Source organism: Meriones unguiculatus, chromosome 10 (genome assembly GCF_030254825.1).
Source record: "Meriones unguiculatus strain TT.TT164.6M chromosome 10, Bangor_MerUng_6.1, whole genome shotgun sequence".
Lineage (NCBI taxonomy): Eukaryota > Metazoa > Chordata > Mammalia > Rodentia > Muridae > Meriones > Meriones unguiculatus.
The window spans coordinates 42,640,334-42,665,467 of NC_083358.1; the positions used below are offsets into that span (position 1 = coordinate 42,640,334).

Sequence of the window (25,134 nt, forward strand, 5' to 3'; positions counted from 1 at the left end):
ATTTTATGTCTACGCCTGTTCTGCCTGTGTAATTGTGCACGCCTGTGCCGGAGGACAAGAAAAGGGTGTTGGAACTGGAGTTAAGGAAGGTTGTAAGCCACCACGTAAGTGCTGGGAATGGAACGAGGGTCTTCTGCAAGAGCAGCAGCTGCTCTTAACTGCTAAACCACCTCTCTGGTCTCATTACTTATTTGGTGTCGTTGCCCTCCGTGCCTCCCCCCCCCCCATCATGTCCCGCCACTCTCAGGCCTTGGAGTAATAGAGCACTGAATAGTGAATATGATAATGCCTCCACCTGGTGGTGAAGAGAAGTAATTACAGGGTGAATAGCAGGAGCAAAAGTGTGAAGACAGGACTGGCGTCACCGGCTACATAGCACACCACCAGACTTACACTGTCCCTAATACTTTATTGGTTTCCCGTAGACCTGCACCCAGCTGGGTGGGCTCAGGGCAGGGGTGGGTGGGTAATGAGCTAGCCTTGGCCCGGCCTCCAGCCCCTTCACAGTGTGTGGAGGAAGGCCTGGCCTTTTCCGGGCCAGCACAGGAGATCCAGGCAGGGGCACAGGCGAGAGTCAAGACTTGAGGCTCACGGGCGTTTCGCTGTCTCAGTTGTGCTTGGAGAAGTATTCCTTGCTGTCATCCACATTGGGCTTGATGGTGTCACTGCCGGGCTTCCAGCCAGCAGGGCAGACTAGAAAAACACACAAGAATGAACACGTGAGGCTCAGCTCCACCATCAAGGTCGGGGACAAACAGTCCATATAGGAGCCCAGACTGCACAATGAAAGGCTGGGAGCAAAGGCCAGGGTTCCGGACTGCATTGGACAGAAGCCTTCGCTCAGTTCTCTAGCTGACATTTTTCTGTTTCATGGATCCCAGACTGGCCTTGAACCCATGATGGTCCTATCCTAGCTTTCTAACTGCTGGGATCACAGATCCCTATCACCATGCCCAGCTCCAAATTCTCTTTATTTTACCAAGCATTCTATGCCCAGCTGTGGCTCAGCCTTTTTTTTTAAAGGGTTTTCTGAGCTAGGTGGCGAATGCCTGCAATCCAAGGGTCAGAAGCAGATTCAAGTGAATTCAAGGCCAGCATGGTCTACAAAGTGAGTCCAGGACAGCCAAGGCTACGCAGAGAAACCCTGTCTTGAAAAACTGAAAATAAATAAATAAATAAATAAATAAATAAAGTGGGGAATTCTGGCTGACCTACAACTTTCTCTAAATCAGGCTAGCCCCAAACATGCACTGCTCCTCCTTCCTCTGTGTGCTGGGCCTACAGGCGTGTTCCACCACACTTAGCCTTTTTAGTTTAAGACAGTGTCTCACCCAGTAGCCCAGGCTGGCCTGGAGACCCCCTGCTCTCCTCCTACGTGCTGAGATTGCACACCCTCTTCAACTCACTCTTTATCAGCCTTAGCCCTGCTAAGCTTTGCACCTGTGGTCAGCGTTCCCTTCCACGTGAGCAGGCACGGTGACTGGGCTGGAGGTATGGCTCAGTGAAAGAACACTTGCGTATGTTTGAGGCTTTGCTTTGATCACTACCATACACACCTACACAAAGAATTTTTAACAGAGGGGAGCACAGTATCTTGTGCCTTTAATCCTAGCACCGGGGAGGTAGAGGGAGGCAGATCTCTCTGAATACAAGGCCACTCCACTCTACATAGCTGTCTACAGGCCAACATGCATACTGAGACCCTTTCTTAAAAGATAAAATAAAATAAAAATAGGGGAGGTGTAGACTATAACCTAACTAAGAATAACTTGGGATGCTTCCTCTTCCTTTTTTTTTTTACAATTTATTCATTTTATATCCCAATAGTAGGGGCCCCAACTCCTCCCAGTACCACTCTCCTTCCCTCTTCCCCTCATCCCCTTCTCCTAGTCCACTGAAAGGGGGAGTTCTCCGATATTGCCATCTGCCCATTGCCTGTTAAGTCTCATCAAGGCCATATTGCCAGGGGGAAGTGATCAAAGAGCAGGCAACCGAGTTCATGACAGAGGCAGCTCCTGCTTCCCTTACTCAGGAACCCACATGGAGACTGAGCTGCCAATTGGCTACATCTGAGCAGGGGGTCTAGGTTCTCTCTCTGAGTCCTGGGCCCTGGGCTCAGGCTTTTTTGGCTTTGTTGGTCTCCTTGTGGAGCTCCTGTCCCCTCCATGTCCTTCTATCCCCTTCTTCTTCCATAAGACTCTTGGGATGCTTCTTAAATACCCTTTTTTTTTCTTTTTCTTTTATTTTTTCTATTGATTGTTTGATGGACTGAGCTGGGTCCTCATGTAGTTTCGGATAACCCTGAAACTCTGACTTTCCTCCTGTGGTTTCCCGAGTGCTGGGGTTACAGGTATGCACCCCCATGCCCAGTTTCACGCTGTCCTGGAGACTGAACTCGGGGACATGTGAATGGCAAGCCAGCACTCTAAAAACTAAGTCAAATTCTGCCTGAAATCCTGTGGGTAAGCCTATTAACGCACTTTTAAAAATCATTTCGTTTTTGTTGTTGCTGTTGAAGAAAAGGTCTCATTCTATATCACAGGCCGGCCCTGATCCTGTTTCAGCCTTCCTCTTGCCTCCGTCTTCCCAGTATTGAGATGACAGGCATGATTCAGCATACCTAGCTCAAATACCTTCTGTAGACCTCCGTCAGCTCCCAACTCTTCCCCTTTGTATATTGTGTACACTGACCCCTGCCCTATCCTAGACGCTCCCTGCAAGCAAAGAACTGAATTCTGTATGGGGCTTTTTATTTTTTATTTTATGTGTTTGTTTTGTGTGTGTGTGTGTGTGTGTGTGTTTAAAGGTGTGTGCCACAATACTATATTCTAGCCATTTGATCACTTCTACCATCAGGACCTAAGAACCTATCTTGATAACAGAGTCTCTTTATTTGTTTTTAATTTTGTGCCGTCTGTGCACCATACATGTGCTTGGTGCCTGAGGAGGTGGGCATCGACGTGGGTGCTGGGACTAGAACCCTTAACCACTGAGGCAACTGTCCAGCCCATTGTGTATGTTTATCCATGTGCCATGCGGTTGCCTAGTGCAGGAGGCCAAAAAAAGAGCATCAGGTCCCAAGACTGGAATTATAGATGCTTACTAGCCACCATGTAGATGCTGGGAATCCAGCCTGGCCCTCTGGAAGAACAGCTGCTGAACCATTTCTTCAGCCCTTGTACGGGGCTCTAACATCTCTCCCTCAAAGATGTGAGTGCAGACAGTTAGCGCCTGCATGCTGGGCCCATTTGTGACTATCCACTCACCTTCCCCGTGCTCATCCGTGTACTGAAAGGCCTGGACTAGGCGGAGAGCCTCATCCACAGATCGTCCCACAGGGAGGTCATTGATTGTGATCTGGCGAAGGATACCCTTGGCATCGATTATAAAGAGGCCCCTGAAGATGGGAAGGTCCACAGTGAGGAGCTGGGAGACCCCAGGGTAAGGAACACCCACCCACCACCACAGTGGTTGGCCCTTTCAGCCTGGAGGTAGGTGTCTCTGGGGCTGGGCCGAGGTCCCCGCTGTACCTGTAAGCAATGCCCTCATCATTTTTCAAAACGCCATAATTCTGGGACAAGCTTTTTGTCACATCAGCAAGCAGGGGGATGTTCAGGGGGCCCAGGCCTCCCTCCTTCCGTGGGGTGTTGATCCTGAGGGTGAGAGAGACATGGTTGTGTGCCCAGGACAGCAGAATTCTCCCCTGGGGCCACCAGTGTGATAACGGCTGGAGTGGGGGTACTGGAAGCAAGAGATAAAGGCTTAAAACAAGGCTGGGCCACCCCACCCACCCCACCCTGGGGATGGCGGTGAAGCTGGGAGGGTGGCCCCAAAGCTCCGACTTGGAATGGCTCCACTTGTGCCCGTGGCCCCAGTACCTTGCTGTGGGGACTCCCACATTAAAGTTAGCCAACAGCAGTGACAGAGCCTGAGGCTTGGAACTGAGCTAGTTCTGAAAGAGGAGGGGGTTCCCGCCATTATCTAGTTCTGGTCTAGCATCATAACCCATTAAGACTTGGGAACTAGTGTTTTCCCTCCCATGAAATATGGCAAGGCAGCCTGTCTTCTGAGAACGCGAAGCATCTGCAGTCTCCTGTGCTTTCCTGGTGCCAAGCGCGTTACTGTCAGTAAGGGCGTGGGGGTCATTCTTTCTAAGACAGAATTTGTCCTGAATGTGTGCTTTCCTCATCCTCTCTGTTCCTCCCCCCCCCCCGCAGCCCCATACCACGCCAGGTGGGTGAACTGGGAGTCCACAGACACCCCGAGCACCTCGCAGCCCAGCTTTCGGAAGTCCTCGGCATGGTTGCTAAAAGCGATGATCTCCGTGGGGCATACGAAAGTGAAGTCCAGGGGATAGAAAAAGAGGACCACGTACTTCCCTAAGGAAGAGCCGAACGGAGAGAAGTTAGTTCCAGACGTGGCCTCGGTCCCCTCCTGGTCCCCCTCCGACGGCCTCACCTCTGTAGTCGGAAAGCTTGATTTCCTTGAAGGCGCCATCCACCACCGCGGTGGCCGTGAAGTCAGGGGCCGGCTTTCCGATCTGCGCGTCGCCGGAGGCCATGACTGAAGGCAGAGACCCACGCAAAGCTTGTCAGACCCTTTGTCTTGCCCTCCCAAGGTCACCCTTGGGGCTGAGCCTAGACACTGAATCCGAGGGACGCAAGAAGCAGAACTAATATTCACCCTCCTAGTACAAGGTCTGCAAGGCCTCTGGAGTCCCGCCCCCCCAAACAGGCACGAGTGATGGGGTCACCGCTGCTACCCGAATTATGGAGTCAGTCGGAGGGAAGGGAGGGGGACGCGAGCCCCTAGCTCCAGAACTGGATGGCTAGGCCAAGAGCGAGGGGACGAGCTCAGCAATCTGGCCTGCAAGCCAGGGCTTGGGCCTTGCTTTCCACCACGCAAGGACAAAGGCGGCCACCATAGAGCATGAAAAACAAAGGCTGCCATCAGGGAGGTCGCAATAGGGCCAGAACCACACCAGTGGGCTCTTCCCGCTGTTGTGCATTCTGGGTTTCCATACCTGCGTGGGCACGAGCCGGACACGCGGAAGACCAGACTCCACAGGAGACAGAACAGAGACCTCAGAGCCAAAAGAGCCGTAGGCCCACGAGCCTTTTATGCTCGGTCCAAACCACACAGTGCAGGGAGCGGGGAGGTGGGCGGGACAGCGCGGCGGTCGGATCCATTGTGCCTGCAGAGGGGGACCGCGGGGCCGGTCCACGTGCTTGCACAAGGGTTGGATGGGGTGTGCCCTTAGGGACGCCGGGATTGTCTGCGCTGCGGGCCCCGCGCGGGCCTGGCCCCGGGAGCGCGCTGGGGTCGGTTGGAGGCCGGGCATGGCCCGGAGCCGCCTGGCTCTGTTGCTGCCAGCACTGGTGCTCTCTGGTCTGGTGTCCCCTGCCCAAATCTACCCGGACTACCAGTACTTTGGCCAGCTGGGTGAAGGTGACACCTGGGAGCAGCTGAGGCGAAAGGGTAAACCAGCAGGTGGTGGGAGTAAGGATTTGGAAAGCTCCAAAGGCCTCCCTTGGCCAGCCCGCTACAAACAGACCCTCTTTGGCTGCGTTCAAATCTCTGCTCAGCTCAGCACTGGCGATGCCCCCAGGGACTGGCCACTTTTTTCTGAAAGTGCTGGTTTCTCATCTCTGAGTTGTTTTTGTTTTGTTTTGTTTCAACTTTACTGAAATTTTACTGCTATGCCCCAACAGAGCATTACCTTTTGTTCTCAGCATCTTGCTCTGGTAATATACACTGGCAGTCCGTTGTCAGGAGAGGAGACAATAAACAACCTATAAAACCTAGCGTTAGGAGGGTGGAGACAGAGAAACTGCCCAGTCAGCTTGAGAAGCCAGCGAAGGTGTGGTGAAGACGGTAGTGAGCAATACAACTGGAATGACTAGCAGAGTTAAAATTGCAAAGATTGGGAGTCAGTGTCCCCGCGAGAGGGAACAGCAGGCACAAAGGCCCAGAGGCCTAAGGGAAGAATGGATAAAGGGAGGTGTCATTTTGCAAAGACCTGCTGAGGAAGGGTGTGAGGCCCAGCCTTGTGAGTCCCCTACACGAGAAAGAGCTCTGATAAGGGTTGGGGTTGCACTCTTGGCTCAGTTTGGTGGAGCACTAGCCCAGCATGCGTGGACCCTCCCCCAGAGCTGTATAGGTTACTGTAGCATTGCACACCCAGCGTTTGGGAGGAGGAGGAGTCAGTCGCTCTGAAGTTCAAAGTCATCTTTGGCTAGCAAAGAAGTTGGAAGCCAGCTTGGGAGAGATGAGGCTCTGGGGTTTTGTTGTTATTTTGTTTTTAAAAAACAAGAAAGGGGGATACAAAGTGAATAAATTGTAATAAATTAAGCAAACAAACAAACAAAAAGGAGCCATATAGGCGTGGTGGCTCACGCCTCCCTCTGGGAGGTAGAGGCAGGAGGATTGCTGTGTGAGTTGGAGGCCAGCCTGGTCTACAAAGTGAGTTCAGGACAGCCAAGGCTACACAGAGAAATCCTGTCTTGGAAAAAGGAAGAAAAAAAAAAAAAAAGGAAAGAAGGAAAGGAAAGAAAGAAAGGAGCCCTGTGAAGGGGTAGGTCAGTGGCAGTAGAGCACTTGACCAGGTGTGTGAGGCCCTGAGTTAAGTCTCTTTACATTTAAAGAAAAAAATAAAAACAACAACAACAACAACAAAAAACAACTTGTAGCTGCTCCTAAGCATACAAATTACTTTGTTGCTACAAGTTAGCACAGCACCAGGGGCTTTAAGTACATCCATTATGTCAATTATATCATTTAACTTCCCATCTGTCAGCCCTGCTACTCATGCGCCACTGGGCCTGCTAGGTAGGCCCATGATCAAGTCCCTGAGGACAAAGTCAACTTTGGATGTCAGGTGTGCAAGACCAGGAGTCCACACTCCCAGCTGAGCCGGCTAGCAGAGGTTAGAGGGGTCAGCTTGCAGCTGTGGCGAACTGTGTCAGTTTGAAAGAGTGGCTTGCTCTCCCTAGGCCTCCTCACAGGCACAGTTCTCGCTACGCTATTATGCTCCTTAGCTTTGTCCCTCCCTGGACAAATCCCTGGTTAAGGGGTTAATTCCCCCACCTGGGTTTTCATGTCCACCCTCCATCTGCAGTAGTGGAAGACTCATTTCTAGGCTCGTGGGGAAAGTGGCGTTGTTTTTGCCATCTGGGTAAACAAGGACGCAGCCGTCAGGTGCTGCGCACAGCACCAGTCCCCATGTTCGTGGACCGAGAGAACCTGTTCCAGATGAGGCCATGCCGGCAACAGGATTGTTCATCTTGCTCCCGGACAGACTGCGACTGGAGGGCCTGAGCAGAGGTGAGCCATAGAGGAGGAGGCAGTCAATAGAGAAGCTGGTAGGACTGGCTAGCAGATCCAGGAGTGGGCAGGAGGCGGTGAGACGGGAGGCGGTGAGACGGGAGGCGGTGGGACGGGAGGCGGTGGTGGCTGGTTTGAGGTGAGGCTCAAAGACTGCGGCTTGGGGAGCATACAGCTGATCTCACACCCAGCAGCCTGACAGCCAGGGAGAAGGCAGGAAAGGCTGGCGGGAGTGAGCCCTGTGGAAGGTTCCGGCCTGTGATTCAAGGAGAATCAAGAGTTCAAAATCAACCTGGGCTACATAGCAAGGTCAAGGCCATTTAAGGCTACTTGAGATCCTGTCTTCAAAAAAAAAGAAGCAGAAGCAGAAAAGGAAAGGGTTGAAGATGGTAGCACAAAAGAGGCAGGTGATAGAGGAACCAGGACTTAGAGGGCAGCCATGACTTTGATGAGAAACAAGATTCCACACAAAAGGACATGTGTCTCATTGACCAAGAAAACAACAGAGGAGTGTGGTTGGAGGAGCAGAGGGGTCTGGGAGATGTGGGCTTCCCTACGCTATCGGAAGCAGGAGAGGAGCGGGGGATGGGGAGAGGGCAGGGAGAAGCCTGCATGACAGGTGGTAGAGAAGGCTTTCCTTCAGCGAGATGGCATGGAACAGGTCCTGGAGGCAGCAGTGTCCCTGAGAGCTATTAACCAGAGAGGCTTGGAAATCAGAAGGCCTAAGCCCCGAGGAGTATGGGACACCTGGTACTAGGAGCATAGGAAATGTGTGAGGAGGCGCTGGGAGGCAGAGGCAGGTGTACCTCTGTAGTTCAAGGACAATCTACACAGCAAGTTCTAGGCCAGCCAGGGGAAAAAAAAAAAAGGTGTGGGGAGACATAGCCGTGGCCAGTACAAACCTGAACGGCGGGTAGGAGACCAGTGTTCCGCCAGTGCAACGATAGATAGCTGATCTTTTAAACTTCCAAAAAGTTCAGATGAGCGTGGGCTGGTGATCCCAACATCAGGGAGGTGGAGGCAGGAGGATTATGAGTAAAAGGTCATCCTAGGCCTAGAGAGATCAGCCTAGGCTTTATGAGAAGCCGTCTCAAAAAAACAATACAAAGTCAACTGAACTACATCTTAATTTCTCTTTATACTTAAGTCACTGAGGGCCAGGCTCCAGAGGCCACGGGGCGGAGCTTGCACAGTGACCCTGCCCGCCCTCGATTTCAAACCACGCCCTTGGTGGTAGCCCTCGAAGACTACAAATCCCAGCAGAAAGCACGGAAGCGACGACCGCGCCGACCGCGCCGGCGTGGGCGGCGGGGGCGGGTCCCACGCGCCGATTGGTCAGCATCAAGAGCGGCTTCAGTGTTCTCGGAAAACGCGCGCTGGGGTCTGCGCCTCAAGTATTGTTTTCTACAGTTGTTGGCTGTCGCCGAGGCGGCATGGATCTCACCGAGCTGGAGAGGGACAATACGGGCCGCTGTCGCCTGAGCTCTCCCGTACCCGCCGTATGCCTCAAGGAGCCGTGCGTCTTGGGCGTGGATGAAGCGGGCCGGGGCCCTGTGCTTGGTGCGCCCCAGGGCCGGGGGTGACCGGGTGGAGGTTGCAGGGGAATGGGAGTGGGATCATGCACGGCCTTGGGATCCGGGGGTGATAGTGGGATGGCCCTGGGCCTGGGTGATGATGGAACAAGGCAGGCGGCTTTCAGGCGCTCCTGGTTGGAACCCTGCTCTCAGAAATCTGACTTCCCTCCTCCCAAGGCCCCATGGTCTACGCCGTCTGTTACTGCCCCCTGTCCCGCCTGGCAGACCTGGAGGCCCTGAAAGTAGCAGGTGAGGCTGTGCTGAATGTTTGTACGCGGGGTTCCAGGGTATGTGCGGGAGGGCAGTGGGGGAAGCAGGAACCGAAAGAACTAGCTTCTCCGCTTTTCTTTCAACTTTCTTCTCAGACTCAAAGACCTTGACGGAGAACGAGCGGGAGAGGCTCTTTGCGAAAATGGAGGAGGACGGAGACTTTGTGGGTTGGGCTTTGGATGTTCTGTCTCCAAACCTGATCTCTACCAGCATGCTTGGGCGGTGAGGGGCCCCAGAGTGGGTGGCCGAAGAGCAACCGACACAGGCTGGCTGTGTGCTGCAGCTGGACAGTGTGGACTAACCGTGTCTCTAACCGCAGGGTCAAGTACAACCTGAACTCCCTGTCCCACGATACAGCTGCGGGGCTGATACAGTATGCACTGGATCAGGGTGTGAATGTCACCCAGGTGAGCTGTTGATAGAAGGGGCTCTGGAAGATTGAAGCTTAGCATGAAGTCCTGGTTTCCATCCCAGGAGGCTAGAGATAGTGGAGGAGGGTGAATTGGGACTTCAGGGCATATAGAGATGCTGTCCATGGCTCATGCCTGCTGCAAAAGCATAAGTACAAAGGCCATGGTGGCCTGCACTTGGAAGGTAGAGACAGGCAGGATTCTGTGTTACAGACAGACAGGCAGACATAGTGAGGCCCTGTTCAAAAGAAGTGTGAAGACCGGAGTGTGGGTCCATAGCATCCAAATGTAAAGCCAGGCTTAGTGACACAAACCTTCAGCCCAGGGGCCAGGAAGGATGTTGAGGTTTTGTTAGCTAGCCAATGAATTGGTGAGCTCTGGGTTTAGTGAAAGACCTTGCCTCAAAAAACAAAACAAACAAACTAAGGCTAGAGAGATGAAAGTGTCTGCTCTTTCAGAGGACCTGGGTTAGATTCGAAGTGCCCAAAGAGCGGCTCAGAACCTCTGAGATGGCTCAGAGGTTAAGAGCACTGGCTGAGTTCAGTTCCCAGCAACCACATGGTGGCTCACAGCCATCTATAATGAGATCTGGTGTTCTTTTCTGTTGTGTACATGCAGACAGAACATTGTATACATAATTAAATAATAATAAAAGTCTAACTCCTGTTCCAGGGCATCCCATGCCCTCTTCTGGCCTCCTCAAGCAATACACCCACACATAAAAATTTTTAAAGAAATTAAAGTGTATGTTGCTTGTTTAAGAAAAGAAATAGCCAGGTGTGGCGCACGCCTGTAATCCCAGCACTCAGGAGGCAGAGGCAGGTGGAGCTCTGAGTTCCAGGCTAGCCTGGTCTACAAAGTGAGTCCAGGACAGCCAGGGCTACATAGAGAAACCCTGTCTCACCCACCCAACCCCCATAAAAAGAAGAAAACTTCAGGGGCTGTTGAGATGGGAGGCCTGACCTGGGTTTGATCCTTCCATATGGCAGAAAAAGAGCTGATTTCCAAAAGCTGTTCTGTTGCTTCCTGCAAGCTGTGGAAATACATACCCTCAGTACAACAAATAAATGTCAATTAAATTTTTTTTCTCTTATTTAGTCATATTTGGGTGTTTTGCCTGCATGTGTGTCTGTGTACCAGATGAGTGTCTGGTGCACACAGAGGCCAGAAGAAGGTATGGCTTCCCTGGAACTGGAGTTACCAACAGTTGTAAGCTCCTGTCTGGGTGGTGGGAACTGAACCTGGGTCCTCTGAAAGAGTGTTCATAACCCCTGAGCCATTTCTCTAGCCTTGTTAAAATTAAATAAATAAAATCAGATGGATATGGCCTGACTTGGTAGCTTATACATTTTATCCCAGTTGTTGGTTTAGTTTTGTTTTGAGACAGGGTCTGACTGTATATCTCTGGCTGGACTTGAACTCACAGAGATCCAGCTACCTCTGCACCGCCACCCTGGCTTTAAAACTGTTTACTGTAGCCTGACTCCAGAGCAGCTTTTGAAGAGCAGTGGAGGAAAACCCCTGACCATGACCTCTGGCACACTAATACACATGCGTAACCCAGTGCGCATACTTACTCAAGATAGATGGAATCAGAATGAGGGTCAGCGTAGCCGGTTGCAGTGCCACCTGCGCCTGCACCGTAGGACCCGCGCTTACTGCAGCACCACGGTGGGTATTTAAGAATGCCTGAAAATCTTGCATTCAGTCCACGGAGAACCTGCTTCCTGGGTTGCCCACTGACTCCCACAGCCTGGTACATGCTGTCCCTTGCATCCTGATCTCTGCCTCCATCTTCCAAGTGCTGGGATGACTTGCCTATGCCACCAAAGCTAGGAATGAGGTCCTGGGGATGGAACCCTAGCTTTGGGCATGCTAGACAAACACTGTACCTCTGAGCCATATCCCCAGCCCAAGTTTAAGGGTTCCCGTGTTGGGTGCTCACTGCCTTGTCCTCAGTCTCTAGGAAAAACACAGTGACCACTAATTGCTCAAAGGCAATAGCATGCTTAGAGAAAGCATATCTTGTTTTAGGTCAGCATTCATCAATCTGTGTGTCTCGACCCCTTTGGAGATTATATATCGGATTTCCTTCGTATCAGACATTTACATTATGATTCATAATAGTAGCAGAATTACAGTTATGAAGTAGCAGTGAAATAATCTGGTTGGGGGTCACCCCAACATGGGGAGCTGTATTAAAGAGTTGCAGCATTCAGAAGGTCGAGAACCACCGTTTTAGGCAGTGCTGTGTATGAAACAGCTGTCTGCCTATTGAGGGATTCTACCACTGAGCTATACTTAGCCCTGACCCATTCAGGATAAAACCCCTATACACATAAAATTAACTAGTATTGGGCTGGTGGCTTAGTGGAGCATTTGTGTAGCATGTGAGGCCCTGGGAGTCCTCAGTAGAGTAGGAGTCTGCATAGTTTACAGTTGTTTTGCCTGCTGTTTGTTAAATGACTATTTCTTCTCCCATGTTTCCGTCACTGGCAGGTATTTGTGGACACTGTAGGAATGCCAGAAACATACCAGGCCCGACTACAACAGCGCTTTCCGGGGCTGGAGGTGACAGTCAAGGCGAAAGCAGACTCCCTCTTCCCTGTGGTCAGTGCTGCCAGCATCTTTGCCAAGGTTAGCATCCTGCTGGCCAGGGCTCACTCCAGCATTTCCCTTGTGTAGGGGCAGGCAAGATTCCCATGAGAAAGGTGGCTCTGAGCTACTGTCTTGCCTGCAGGTGGCTCGGGACCAGGCTGTGAAGAACTGGCAGTTTGTGGAGAGTTTACAGGATCTGGACTCTGATTATGGCTCAGGCTATCCCAATGGTGAGCTGTGATCCAGGCCCTCTTGGGATGAGCTTTCTTCCCTTTCCTCCTTTAGCCCACTGCATTTTTCTCTCCTTACCCCATGCAGCATACGCTTGCCTTTAACTTTGTGTGTAGGCCAGGCTGGCCTCTAGCTTTGCTGTTCTTTTCTCTAATTTTTAAAAACTCTTTTTATAATACTCAGGAGGTGAGGTAGCAGAATCTCTGTGAATTTGAGGCGATCCTGGTCTACATAGTGAGCTCCACCACAATAGCTAAGGCTATGGAGAGAGAGCCTATCCCCCCCAAAAAAAACACCCCCCCAATCCCATTTTACATGTATCGGTGTTTTGCCAGCTTGTATTTCTGTGCCCCATGTACATGTCTGGTGCCTGCAAAACACATGGTACATATATGTAAAATATATGTGTGTACATATATATATTAAGATTTATTTATTACGTATATGTTCTGCCTGCATGTATGCCTACATGCCAGAAGAGGGCACCAGATCTCCTTATAGATGGTTATGGGCCACCATGTGGTTGTTGGGAATTGAACACCCAGTGCTCTTAACTGCTCTTAACCATCTCTCTAGCCCAAAAGAAAGTATTTTTAAAAAGCAAAATGGGGGCTGGAGAGTTGGTTCGGTGGCTACGAGCACTTGCTGCTCTTGCAGAGGACCAGAGTTCACTTCCCAGTACTCATACCGGGCAGCTCACAACTGCTTATACCTCCAGGTCCAGGGGATCCAATAGCCTCCCAGGGCACCCACACTCACACACACAGACACACATGTACACATATTAAAATTAAAAAAAACCTAGGAGTGTGGGCCAAGGATTCACTTCATGTTCTCTCCATGGCGGGACTCCATTAGGGGAGGGTGAGGAGTCATCGCTCAGTGGCAGCATGAGCTCACGGTGCACAGGACCTGCATCCCACCCACCGCACAATTTCAAAGAGGAGGAAAGTTAGGCCCAGCACTGTGGGGCTTTCTCTTTTTAAATCCTTCCAGCAGAAGGGGATAGGATCACGAGTTTGAGACTAACCTGAACAAGACCCTGGCTCAAACACAAAACCCAGTGTGGTAACTTATCCTTGTAGCTTAGGGAGCTGTCTCAGAAGCACTCCCAAAACTTCTTGAACACTGGTGGGACCCAGGGTCAGGGGTGGGGGCCAGACCACACCTGCCCATGCAAGGGGCCTGGGACAGAAAGGCACTTAGGAAGCGTCTTGATACACAAGAAGAAGCCAAAGACACCGTTAATCTCAGCACTCTGGAGGCAGAGGCAGGCAGACGGGTGGGCAGCCTGGGCTACACGGTGGAACTCTGTCTCTGGAAGAAAAGCAGAGGAGCTGCGGTGACTGGCGTGTCACCTGCCGCTCAGGTGCTGCCATTGCCCCCCTCACCCTAGATCCCAAAACGAAAGCCTGGCTGAGGAAGCACGTGGACCCTGTGTTCGGCTTTCCCCAGTTCGTCCGCTTCAGCTGGAGCACAGCCCAGGCCATCCTGGAAAAGGAGGCGGAAGGCATCACCTGGTTCGTATCTGAGAGCACGGGGGAGGGGTCATTCGCTCAGCCCGGGGGAAAGTGGCTGGGGTCACTCCTCTCTCTCACAGGGAGGACTCTGCACCCGAGGAGGACCCTGAGCAACCTGGAAGGATCACATCCTACTTCAGCCAGGGCCCTCAGGCCTGCCGCCCTCGGGCCCCCCACAGATACTTCCAGGAGCGAGGTCTGGAGACAGCGAGCAGCCTCTAGAAGCAGTGTGTGTACCTACCCCTCTTCACCAGGAATTAAAGCCATTCAAGAAGTGAATGGTGTGCTTTGTGGCTAAGGGCCGATAGCAGTACAGCTATGGCTAGCAGCCGATTCATCAAACGGAACACGCATTTCTAGATGCTGGAGCTTGATTTTTTTTTTTTTTTTAAAGCAGGGTCTCACTGTAGCCCTACTTTACTGGAACTCACCATGTAGACCAGGTTAGCCTTGAACTCACAGTGACCCACCTGCCACTGCCTCTCAAGTGCTGATATTAAAGGTGTGTACCACCATGCCCACCTTTTCTTTTTTCTTTTTTAAAATTATCTTTGGGTTTGTGTGAGCATATACACATAGTTGTGTGCACGTGTGAATGCAGGTGCTTTTGAAGGCCATAGGTGTTAAAAGCCCTGGAGCTGGAGTTAAGAGTCAGTGAAGGCCTCCTCTCTGTGGGTGCTGAGTCTGACCTCACCATATGGCTCAAAACCATCTCACTCCACTTGCCAGGGCATCCTCTTCTGGCTTTTTAAAGAGATTTATTTAGCACTGGGTGGCTCATACCTTTACTTCCAGCACTCAGAAGGCAGAGGCAGGTGGATCTCTGTGATTTCGAGCCAGCCTGCTCTACAGAGTGAGTTCCAGGACAGCCAGTGCAACACAGAGAAGCCCTGTCTCAAAAAAAGAAAAGAAAAAAAAAGTATATGGGTGTTTTGCCTGTGTGCATGTTTATATATGCAGTACTCGAAGAAGCCAGAAGAGGGCACCAGATCTGCTGCGACAGGAGTTGGGGGTGGTTTTGAGCCCTTGTAGTCAGGTCCTCTGCAAGAGCATCATTGCTATTAACCACGGAGCCATCTCTCCAGCCCTCCTCCTCTTTTTTTTTTTTTTTTTTTGGTGCTGTTGTAGTGGTGGTACATGGTGCTAGATGCTGACTATATAATCAATTGGGGCTACATAATGAGACCCTGACTCAATAAATCAAAACCAGAAACTGTTACTACATTTATTTACTTATATGGGGAAGAGGGACACAAGTGCCACAATGAACATGGAGGTCGAGAGGACAACTTGCAGGATCTGTGGCTTTTGCTAGCGTGTGAATTCTGGAGATGGAACCTAAGTTGTCGGGATTGGCCTGCTACGCCATATTTGCCATATTGCTGGTCTCTGTCTTCCCTTCCTCTCCCCCTCTGAGACTATCATTTTTGGCAGTTTTCCCCAACCATTTCCCCAAGCAGCATCCACACCTTATAGCATGGTCTAGGCTGGTAACTATCCTGGAAAAGAGCAAAGTAAGTGAGAGCTGGGTCATTTCTAGGATAACGGGTAGAAAGGCCTGTCTAGGCAGCATGCCGAGGCATCATTTGGGAGGTGAAAGTGAAACATCTACTCAGGGCTGTCGCCGCTGCCGCTGCCGCTTCCACTGCCTGCAGCATTGGAGATCCAGGAGCGAGGGCGGCGGGTTCGTGGAGCGGAGATGGAGACGTTGAGGCAGTGACGTGAGCCGGGAGCCGCCACCGGCAGGGCTTGACCCAGAACAGAGTGACACAGGTCTGTGGCATTGTCGAAGGTCTAGGAGAAAGGATGGGGTCGGGGTTCGAGAGTGTGGAACCTGAGTCGCTGGGTGAGTTCTGGTCCAGGGCATGGCCTGAGCACTGGGAAGGTCTGGGCGTTACTTTGAGGGGGTGGTCAGCCAGGGAGGGAGGGAAAGAGGGGGTCCAGGCTGGTTGAGAGTACTTGGAAGGAATGTGGAGTATGAGCCTAGGGGTTAGGTACGTTCAGATAAGCCAAGACAGGACTAGGTACTTGGCTACAGAGATGGTTTAGCTGGGAAAAGCACTGGCTTCTCTTATGGAGGACCCAGCTTAGGTTCCCAGCACTCACATGGTAGTTCACAACCATAATTCCAGACCTAGGGCAGAGCACACTGTACTGACCTCCAGGCACATAGCTGGAGCACATGCAGGCAGGCAAATCACACACAGAACAAAAACAAATCTTTAAAAAACAGATTAGCCAGATGTGGTAGCCCACACCTTTAGAGGGATTACTCTCAGCACAGGGGAGACAGAGGTAAGCGGATCTTAGAGTTCAAGGTCAGCCTGGTGCAAGTAGTGAGTTTCAGGATAGCAAGAGCTATGAAGAGAGTCCCTATCTAAAAAATAGGAACTGATTAAATTAAAATGGAAAGACATCAGGAACCCAGGTAGTGTCAAATGTCAGCAATCCAGACCTTATTCAAGACCCAGTTCTTCCTCTCACCCTCTGTTCCTTACCTCCCCGTAGGTACGGCAGCTGGCCTCGCAGCCTCTCTTTCCAGAGGGTTGCAGCCAAGTCGGGCCACAGGTAAAATCTGCTTTGCAGGTGGTGAACCTGGGTATGTGATAAGGGAACACTGGTTCAGGGTTTGGAGCTAACAGGCTTCTAAAGAAAGATGACCCTCTCTCAAGCCAAGACCTGGCCTCAAAGGCCCAACCTTTGCAGAGTTCATGTCTTCCCAGGCTTACTGTGTTGTTTGTTTTTTGGTTTTTATGTGACAGAGCTGAAGCTAGTCGAAGTTATTTTGTATTTAAGGATGACCTTGAACTGATCCTCTTTCCCAACTACCTGTGTTACAGGCCATCACTACCACCACAAACCTCTTCCTCTTTGAAGTTCGTTTTTATTTATTTACTTATTTGTATACAGGTGTGTACACAAAAAGGTGTGTGTGTGTGTCAGATTCCTTGGAGCAAAAGTTACAATCGAGGTTGTAAACAGCCTGACATAGATGCTCAGAATTGAACTCATATCTTCTGCAAGAGCAGTGAGCACTCTTGTTGGGATCAAACAAATGAGACTTATCCTAAGTACTGCCATTTTGTTTGTAGACTCCATTTTGATCGAAAGTTCAAGCTCCCAGGCTCTAGGGGAGCTTTCCAGATGGCTAGCCAATTCCCTATTCTGTTGTTTTCCAAAACATTAATGATTATTCCTAAGCATGAAAAAAAAAAATGATTCTGACTAATGCAAGATTGTAACTGTAACTTGCCACAGGTATTTGTGGTTTTCAAGCTTAAAGGCTCTATAGCATTCTGGCTTGGTGGGGGAGGGCGCTGTCCAAGTCCAGCTTTCAAGTCTGTTCTTCGTCCCTAATCTGTCAGTAGCAGCTTGATTACAATAAATTCTTGTCATTGTCATCTGCTTAAATATTTACTAAAATGAACCTGGAGGACACAGTCAGCGCTTGAGTCTGCTGTTGTCCCTGACTGGCCAGTTTTTGCTGTCTAATTGAAGTAAAGATCTTACTTTGCATGGGCCTGCATGGATTGTTTTAGATTTTCGGACCCTAACACTCTTAACTGCTAAATCATTTCTCCAGCCCCAACTCCTTTTATTTTTCAAGATGATTTATTTTATGTGCATTGGTGTTTTGCCTGCATGTATGTCTATTAGAAGGGTGTCAGATCCACTGGAATTGGAGTTACAGATAGTCGTGAGCTGCCATGTTTGTGCTGGGAGTTGAAACCGGGTTCTCTGGAAGAGCAGCCAGTGCTCTTCTTACACACTGAATGAGCCATCTCTACAGCTCCAAATAATTTTTTTGATGGGGGACAATTTGTTCCAGATGGAGTTTCTCTGTGTAGCCTGGCTGTCCTGGAACTCGCTCTGTAGAGCAGGGTGGCCACAGAGACCCACCTGCCCATGTCCTGAGTGCTGGGACTTAAGGTCTGTACCATTACACCTGTTACTGCCCACATATGTGGAGTTGGTTTGTTGATTTTGTTTGTGTTTCTCTGTGTAGCCCTGGCTGCCCTGGAACTCACTCTGTAGACCAGGCTGGCCCCAACTCAGAGATCCTCTAGGAGGCAAACACATCTCTAGCAGACCTTGCCCTTCCCCCATTCCCTCTTTGCTAAAAAACAGATCACTTTCCTAAAGCTAGCTACCAAGGTCTGTTCCCTTACTTGGCCACTTCCTTCTCCCAAGTCTGACTACCAAAATCCAGCTATTGAAGTGCTGAAGTCCTGCAATCAAAAGCCCCCTTCGGCTCACGTAATTAACTGTTCAATCAAAACGAACAACCTTATCCTAACACTGGAATCCCTTTTTCTCTATGAACCGCCATTTGCCTACCAGCCACATCTGTCTCCTCCGGATCCAGAGGTAGTCCTTTGTCCCTCCAGGGTAAATATCTCCCCAGCCCTTTCCTCCCCTCTTCCTTGTTCCCCTTTCCTCCTTCCTCCTCTTGTCTCCTGTCTTTGTCTCTTATTCGCTGCCCTTTTCCCCTCTGGGGCAAGTAAATCTTTGTACTGAGAACCTGGTCTTGGGGTGCCTTGTACCGACTTTGAGGTCCTTTTGGGTTCACTGTGTCTGCCTCCTGAGAGGTGGGATTGAAGCCGTGTGCCGCCACCACCAGACTTAAAATTATTTTTAATTATGTGTGTTTGTCTGCTGTGTGCACACTAGTGAAGGTGCCGGGGGAGTTCTGAACCGGGTCCCCTGGAGCTGGAGCCTGACGTGGGTGCTGGGACCTGAACTCTGGTCCTCTGAAGGAGCAGAAAGCACTCATAATGGCCGAGCGGCTGAGCCATCTCTAGCCCAGATAACTTAGTCATCGCGACCAGCTCCTGGCGTTCCTTCCTCTTTGAGTGAAAAGCCCGAACCTTTGGAAACTTCCTGTCTCTCAGAGCCACACCTTCACCTTGTCTTAAATACCGTCATTCTCAGACATCTCCCCGTTCTACCTTCCCAAACTGAGGCGCCCCTCCCCCGCCCCTACTCCCGCCTCCCTTACCAAATCTGGCAGAGCTCTGGGCAGAGATGCTGCGTCCCACGAACCCTCAGCAGCAGCGGGTGGAGTCGATTGCGGAGGGCGAGTTGAAGGCGTCCCAGGAAGAATTCACATCTGTACCGGGAGAGACAGGGCAGGAACAGCAGGGTGCTCAGGGAGAGCTCAGGACCCCAGGCCTGGGCAAGTAAGGCAAAGGACAGGCCCGAAGAGAGCACAGTACTCACTCCGGGCTTGGTGCCCCGCAGCTCTCTAGAAGGCTCCGTGGGCCTGCTGCCTCTCTGTCTGTCTGTGCCGTGCAGCAAGGTTCTGGCACTGACGGTGTCTGTGAACCAGGGCCTTGGATCCTCGGGTCAGGTGGCAGGACTGAGAGCCGAAGGTGCCCTGACAGCGGGAACTTTATCAGTTGCCGCCCCAAAGAGAAAAACCTTAAAGAGATTTCTCTTGAGTTGAACTGCATGGCATGGGTCTGTAATCCCAGACACTTGAGAGGCTGAGGCAGGGGGATCTCAAATCTGAGACCAGGCTAGTCAACTTAAAGAAATCCTGGCTATAAATAAAAACAAGCCACTGAATAGGGGTAGGAATGTGGCTTAGTGGCACGTGAGGGGCCCTGGGTTCAGTTCCCACTACTGGAGAAACTTTCTGAGAAATGTAGCTTCAAACAGTATTAACTGTGTTTCACTCCTAATAACCAGATTATATTTGTTTGTAGGTGGCAGCATAAATGTTTGTATGTTTCTACAGCACATTTACATTAGAGCTATTCTTTCTCCCATGTCTGTCCTTGTTTACTACCTGTTAACACATTCTACCATTGAGCTATATCTTCAGCACTATTTATTCTAATTTAAAAGTTATATTTGACCAATGTAGTTACTGTGTGTGTAGCGCATGCGCCACAATGTGTGTGGGGGGGGGCTGTCAGAGGACAAGTTTCAGGATCTGGTTTTCTCCTTTCACCATGTGGGTTCCAGGAATCTGAGTCATATTGTTGGCCTTGGTAGCAGTCACTTTTACTGAGCCATCTGATCAGCGCTGTTTGTTTATCATTCATTCATTCATTTGTTCATACATTCATTCATTTAGATCCTTTGAGACAGGATTTCTCTGTGTAGCCCTGGCTGTCCTGGAACTCACTCTGTAGACCAGGCTGGCCTCAAACTCAGATATCCGCCTGTCTCTGCCTCCTGAGTGCTGGAATCAAAGGTGTGTGTCACTGCAGCTACCACTGCCCAGCTCCTGTTTGTTTATTTTGAGACAGAGTTTCTTGTAGTCCGGCCTGAGCCCCACCTCTCTGGATAGCAGAGGCTGGCCCTGAAATACTAATCCTCCTACATCTACCTTCTATGTGCTGGCATTACAGGTAGGCATCACCATGCCTAAGAACTGAACTGACTGAGGGCAACACAGACACCAACGTATGGACTTGGGATCTGGACCCAGAAGTCTGATAGACCAGCATTCATCACGAGCCCTGACCGCCCACCCTCATCACTACGCTATGCCCCTCTTGAAAGGAAGATCTGAGTGGGATCTGTGGGTGTTAGGAGCGAGGTAGGATACTCACCTGCTAGGTGCAGCTGGCCTGTGCTCACATTGGCTGCCAGCCCAGCGGGTCCCCAGAACCCAGCTTGCAATGGGTGGCCCCTTCCACAGGCCACCAAGAAGATCAATGCCAGGATCAGTCGCAGGGCCCAGAAGTGGCCTTTGTGGGCCATGTCCACCTGAGACAAGAGCCAGCTGATATGGAGGGATGAGGTATCACTGTCCTGGAGGCTCAGGTTGGCACTGGTGAGTGCCCACCAGAAATCAGTGCCAGGCAGCACAGAGGATGGGCAACAGAGGAGGAAGCCAAGTAAAGCCAATGGCTTGGCGAACCTAGGAGATCTCACCCAAGATCCCCTCCCACCAGACACATCCCTTTCAATCCTCAGGCTGAAACACCACCCCCAGCTTAAACCACACACGCAACCAATCTCTCACCCTGTTTGCCCTCTGCTACCAACTTCCTTCAGAGTAACAGGACCACCTCAGCTCTCTAAGCCCCTCTTCCTACTAGGACTCCTCTCCCCCCTCTCCAGCCCCACCCCCCACTCACTCCTTTCGCGGTCACCTTCTCTTGGTTTACAATCGGCTTAGGAGCTTCCACCCAGGGCTGGACCTTTAGTACCAAGCTGGGCTGTGGCAGGGCTGGGGTTCTGCCATAGGTTCCAAAAGCTTCTGGGCAGAAGATAAAAGTGTGGAAGACAAGATTCCCACTGCCTTACCCACTGCCACTCACCTGCTGGCAGGCTGGAGTCCAGGGGCCGCTGAGAAACCTCAGGAGCATAGAGCCAAGGCCGGCAAACAGCGACAACGGAAAGGGGTGTGGTTTGGTTCTGGGGCGGGGCATTCAAAAGCCCCGCCTTCAAGTCCCCAAACAGGAGACTGGTGCATTAACATATTTATATCCACAATTTTTTTCTTTCTTTTTTAAAAGATTTATTTATTTATACATATGAGCACTTTATTTGCATGTATGCCTGCATGACAGAAGAGATCAGATCCCATTATAGGTGGTTGTGAGCCACCATGTGGTTTTTGGGAATTGAACTCAGGTCCTCTGGAAGAGCAGACCACTTAACCACTAAACCATCTCTCCAGCCCACATATCCACAAAACTTAAGATCTCTCTCTCTCTCTCTCTGTGTCTCTCTGTCTCTCTCTCTCTCGTGTGTGTGTATGTGTGTGAGAGATCTGTGGGTGATCCCGAATCTGTGTCTCTCTCTTCTCTGTGTTTTGTGGAGAGGTAAGTGTCTCTTGGGTAAGCAGTTCTATGTGTATGCTGGTGCTTTCTCTGCCTTTCTCCAGGTTCTGTAAATCAGTGTCCTTTAGCATTCTCTCTGTGAATTCAGCAGACACTCATTAAACACATGCTCTGTACGGGGTTCTGGGATGGCACGTATGTACAGGAGATGACAATCTCAATCTCAGAGAATTGACTTAATTCAATCTGGAGAACAAGGTGGAGGGAAACAGCCCTGGGGAAGAAGGCCATGCATAGACTGTCATGAACTTGTGTATGAGATGTGTTGAGAAAAATATGTATCTATGTATTAGATGGGAACTGTGTACCACTGAGCATCCATGGGTTTTGGAATTGAGCATGTTGGGATGTTTGTATGTACTTTTGAGTGCATTTGCATTTGATAAGTGCCTCCTACGTATGTGTTTGTATGATTGTAGGGTCTGAGTTTTATACACATGTGCTTATGCACATTGTGTGTCTGTCTGCTGGATATTTGCAAATATATACACAGGTTGTATGTGACTCTCTTTGCTGATTATGCATTCATAGTTTTCTTCCTTTTTCATATTTTACTATTTTAAATTATGCATAAATGTGGGCTGTGTGTGTGTGTGTGTTTGTCCGTGTGGATCTGTGGCTGTGAGTGTAGTCGCTGGTCCGAGTCCTCTGATAAGGTCAACTGGAGCTGGCGTTAGCTGGAGTCATGAACTGCCGACACGGATTCTGGGAACTGTACTCAGGCCCTCTGCTGGTGTGGTACATTCGCTTAACCCCTGAGGCCTCCTCAACCCCTGTGTGTGGTTTTGGAGAACAGGTGGGTCTTTATCTGAGAAGTGTGCACAAAGCATGTGGAAATACTTGCGTCTGTGTTCGAGGAGGTTGTATGTGTATGTGCAGTGTTTGTGCATGTATTGACTGAATATGTGTGCACAGGTGTATGTATGTATACGCAGAGCATTGTTTCTGGTTGTATTCATAGTTCATATGCGTGTTCTTAGAGCACATGCTTCCATCCTTGAAGAATATGGATACCACTGTGAGAAATGTGTCTTCCTTTTATATCAGGGGAAGGCAGGCAATTTTTTCAAGACTTATTTTAATTATTTTTAGTGTACCTTGGGAGGGGATATCTGTGTACTTTACTGTAGGTGCCTGAGGGGGTCAGATGTCTCTGATCAGCTGGAGCTGAGTTATAAGCTGTTGTGAAGTACCCAGTGTGGGTTCTGGGAGCCAAACTCTGGCCCTTTTGCAAGAGAAGCAAGCATTCTTGTTTATATAAAATTTAAACTATTGTGTGCATAGGTGTTTTGGCTGCGTGTGTGTGTGCATCATATCTGTACCTGGTGCCCAAGAAGGCTAATAGAAGATATCAGATTCCCTGGTACTGGAGCTATGAATGGTTATAAGCCATCACATGGGTGCTAGGAATCAAACCAGGTCCTCTTGAAAGAGCAGCCAGTGTTCTTGATGAGTTAGGCATCTCTCCAGCTCCAGAGCAAACACTTTTATTTGCTTGGGTTCTCTCCAGCCAAAAGATAGGGGCTGTTTTTGTTGGTTGGTTGGTTTGGTTTGGTTTTGGTTTTGGTGTCTTTTCTTGCTGAAATCCCATATTGCCAAATACTATTCCACACTTGCACACAGTGCATGTTCAGCAAGTGTTGAGGAAGGAAATTGATGAGTAAGTAACGCCTCCCCTCTGGAAAGATAGCCCTGTATAGCCCAAGCTGGAACTCCTGCCTCTCTACCTTTCTGTGGGCAACAGTGATATCACAGAGGCCTCAGGAACCGAGTCTTACAGAATCCAGATTTTGCCTGGGCTGAACCAAGGTGGTTGTGGGTCATATTTATCCTGTTGGTGTGTTTTGCCTCCCGGAAGACCCTGTGCACACACATGCCCTCTGCTTCGGGGTATCCATATTTCAGCACCGTGGACAGCAGCACGAGGCCAGCGCCGGGGGTGGCTTTTCCCGGCCGCGCCCAGGAGAGAAATACAAGCCGTGGGTGGAGACGAATGGAAGCAATGAGATCAATTGAGATGGCTGCTCTGACAAACAGATTCAGAAAGACAGAGAACAATCACACAGGCAAAGGTGCAGACATGAGCATCAACCAAGGACACACTGACCCAGACCTCGTTGTCGCCTCCGTTGTCCGGCAGAGGTCGCTCTGGTCCGGAGACCCTGCCCTCCGAGACCGTGGGTCAGCTCCCGGCTGACCCTGGGAAACCTTCCCGTTCTGTCTAGGGCTCAGATGATGCTCTCTCCAACTCTGAGAACCTCGTCTGGTCTGGCCTCAGCTGAGCGAGCACTGGGGGCGGAGTAAGAATCGCCTCATCTGCCCCTTTCCCAGCTACCAGCTAATCGCTCTTATAAATATACCCTGACCCGGCCTGAGTCCTTAATCCTGACCATGAGACAGAGAGACTCGGAGGGCTGCAAGCCTTGAGGGACTCTGCCCTGCGGCGGGCCAGGAAGGCGGTCCGTGTGTGGGTACACGTTTTTCTGAGGGGGAAACTCCCATGAGGACCAGCCTCTTGCTTGAACACGTGACTCTGGAAGAATGCATCTGTGGGGATCCGAGGGTGCCCTGGGGTGGAGACAATTTCCCACAGAGAAGAGAATATGCCTTCGAGTGGTCCCTTTCGGGGGGTGATATCTTCTCCTGGGTGCCCAAAGATGTCACCTACGGGATGGTTGGAGGAACACCTCTTCAGGAAGGGGGAACTGGGGTGAAGCGTCCCCTCTCAGACACTGGCTCAATCAGTGATTTTCGGGGTGAGGGGACAGCTCTTCGTAGCGCATCACACCCTCGTGCTCCCTTGGGGATCTTGCTTGGGTTGGAGGGTCGGGGCCAGGGGCTGTCTGGATGGAGCCTGCTCCAGCATGCCTCCCCTAGGGACGTCTGGAGGCTCCACCCACCTAACCCCGCTAGGGTCCCCCCCGCCCCGCAGCGCGGACAGCGGTGGCCAAAACCCGGCTCCGGCTCCGGCTCCCAGACGCAGTGACGGCGTCTGGCCCGCCCCGCCTCGCTCCGCCCCCGCCCCCCCGCCGACCGCCGCCGCGGTCCCCGAGGCTCCTCTCTCCCTCCCTCCTCCCTCCTCCCGCCGCCGCCGCCTCCCTCCTCCCTCCCCCGGACCGAAGTCGCCGCCGCCATGGACGATTCTGGCCTGATCCGCCGCCGGAGGCTGCAGGTACGCCGCAGCCCGGGCTCCGAGGAGGGATGGGGTCGGTGCCCTGGGCGGGGCCGAGCAGAGCGCAGGAGAACTTGCGGCGGGGTCGGCCGCGGCGCCCCTGGGTGCTGCCGGAGGACGCGCTCGGCCGAGCACGCAGCGGCCCCGGCCCCGGCCCCGCGGACCCGCCCCTCAGGCGTCGCCCGGGTGTCCCGGAGGCTGCCGGCGGGGCTGCATCCCAGCGCGCCCCCTCGA

The 25,134-nt window shown here is 51.3% G+C and overlaps 4 protein-coding genes across 15 annotated transcripts in view; 2 read left to right on the top strand and 2 right to left on the bottom strand.

Moving 5' to 3' along the window:
- Nucleotides 1–389: 389 nt before the first annotated feature.
- Prdx2 (peroxiredoxin 2) lies at nt 390–5,180 on the bottom strand. The gene is made up of 6 exons (XM_021632272.2): nt 5,024–5,180; nt 4,459–4,563; nt 4,226–4,379; nt 3,531–3,653; nt 3,267–3,397; nt 390–693 (listed from the first exon to the last, which is right to left on the bottom strand). Exons 2-6 carry the CDS (start codon nt 4,559–4,561, stop codon nt 608–610), a joined length of 597 nt encoding a protein of 198 aa, XP_021487947.1. The 5' UTR covers nt 4,562–4,563; nt 5,024–5,180; the 3' UTR covers nt 390–607.
- A 93-nt stretch (nt 5,181–5,273) lies between these two features.
- Rnaseh2a (ribonuclease H2 subunit A) lies at nt 5,274–14,205 on the top strand. Of its 2 annotated transcripts, none has more exons than XM_021632286.2 (9): nt 5,274–7,323; nt 8,734–8,883; nt 9,075–9,146; nt 9,263–9,389; nt 9,487–9,574; nt 12,077–12,214; nt 12,318–12,405; nt 13,803–13,926; nt 14,007–14,205. In XM_021632286.2, the coding sequence occupies exons 1-9, from the start codon at nt 7,260–7,262 to the stop codon at nt 14,146–14,148; spliced, it is 993 nt and encodes a 330-aa protein (XP_021487961.1). In that variant the 5' UTR covers nt 5,274–7,259; the 3' UTR covers nt 14,149–14,205. The 2 variants fall into 2 exon arrangements, with proteins under 2 accessions (XP_021487961.1, XP_021487962.1); XM_021632287.2 differs by having other exon boundaries at nt 5,276–7,323; nt 8,471–8,883.
- Nucleotides 14,206–15,137: 932 nt separating this feature from the next.
- Rtbdn (retbindin) lies at nt 15,138–24,939 on the bottom strand. Of its 10 annotated transcripts, none has more exons than XM_060392327.1 (7): nt 24,846–24,939; nt 21,204–24,392; nt 20,490–20,646; nt 19,147–19,303; nt 18,926–19,036; nt 16,425–16,521; nt 15,138–15,720 (listed from the first exon to the last, which is right to left on the bottom strand). In XM_060392327.1, the coding sequence occupies exons 2-7, from the start codon at nt 21,312–21,314 to the stop codon at nt 15,535–15,537; spliced, it is 819 nt and encodes a 272-aa protein (XP_060248310.1). In that variant the 5' UTR covers nt 21,315–24,392; nt 24,846–24,939; the 3' UTR covers nt 15,138–15,534. The 10 variants fall into 10 exon arrangements, with proteins under 10 accessions (XP_060248310.1, XP_060248315.1, XP_060248314.1 ...); XM_060392332.1 differs by lacking the exon at nt 24,846–24,939 and adding an exon at nt 21,021–21,139 and having other exon boundaries at nt 20,490–20,710; nt 23,842–24,715; XM_060392331.1 differs by lacking the exon at nt 24,846–24,939 and adding an exon at nt 21,036–21,139 and having other exon boundaries at nt 20,490–20,710; nt 23,836–24,715.
- The window catches only part of Mast1 (microtubule associated serine/threonine kinase 1), a 32,283-nt gene continuing 31,935 nt past the window's right edge, over nt 24,787–25,134 (top strand). The window contains exon 1 of one of the 2 annotated variants that reach the window (XM_021632196.2): nt 24,787–24,900. In XM_021632196.2, the coding sequence (XP_021487871.1) occupies nt 24,862–24,900 (39 nt within the window). In that variant the 5' untranslated portion in view covers nt 24,787–24,861. The remainder of the gene's footprint in view (nt 24,901–25,134) is intronic. The other variant, XM_060392323.1, reaches the window with a different exon arrangement.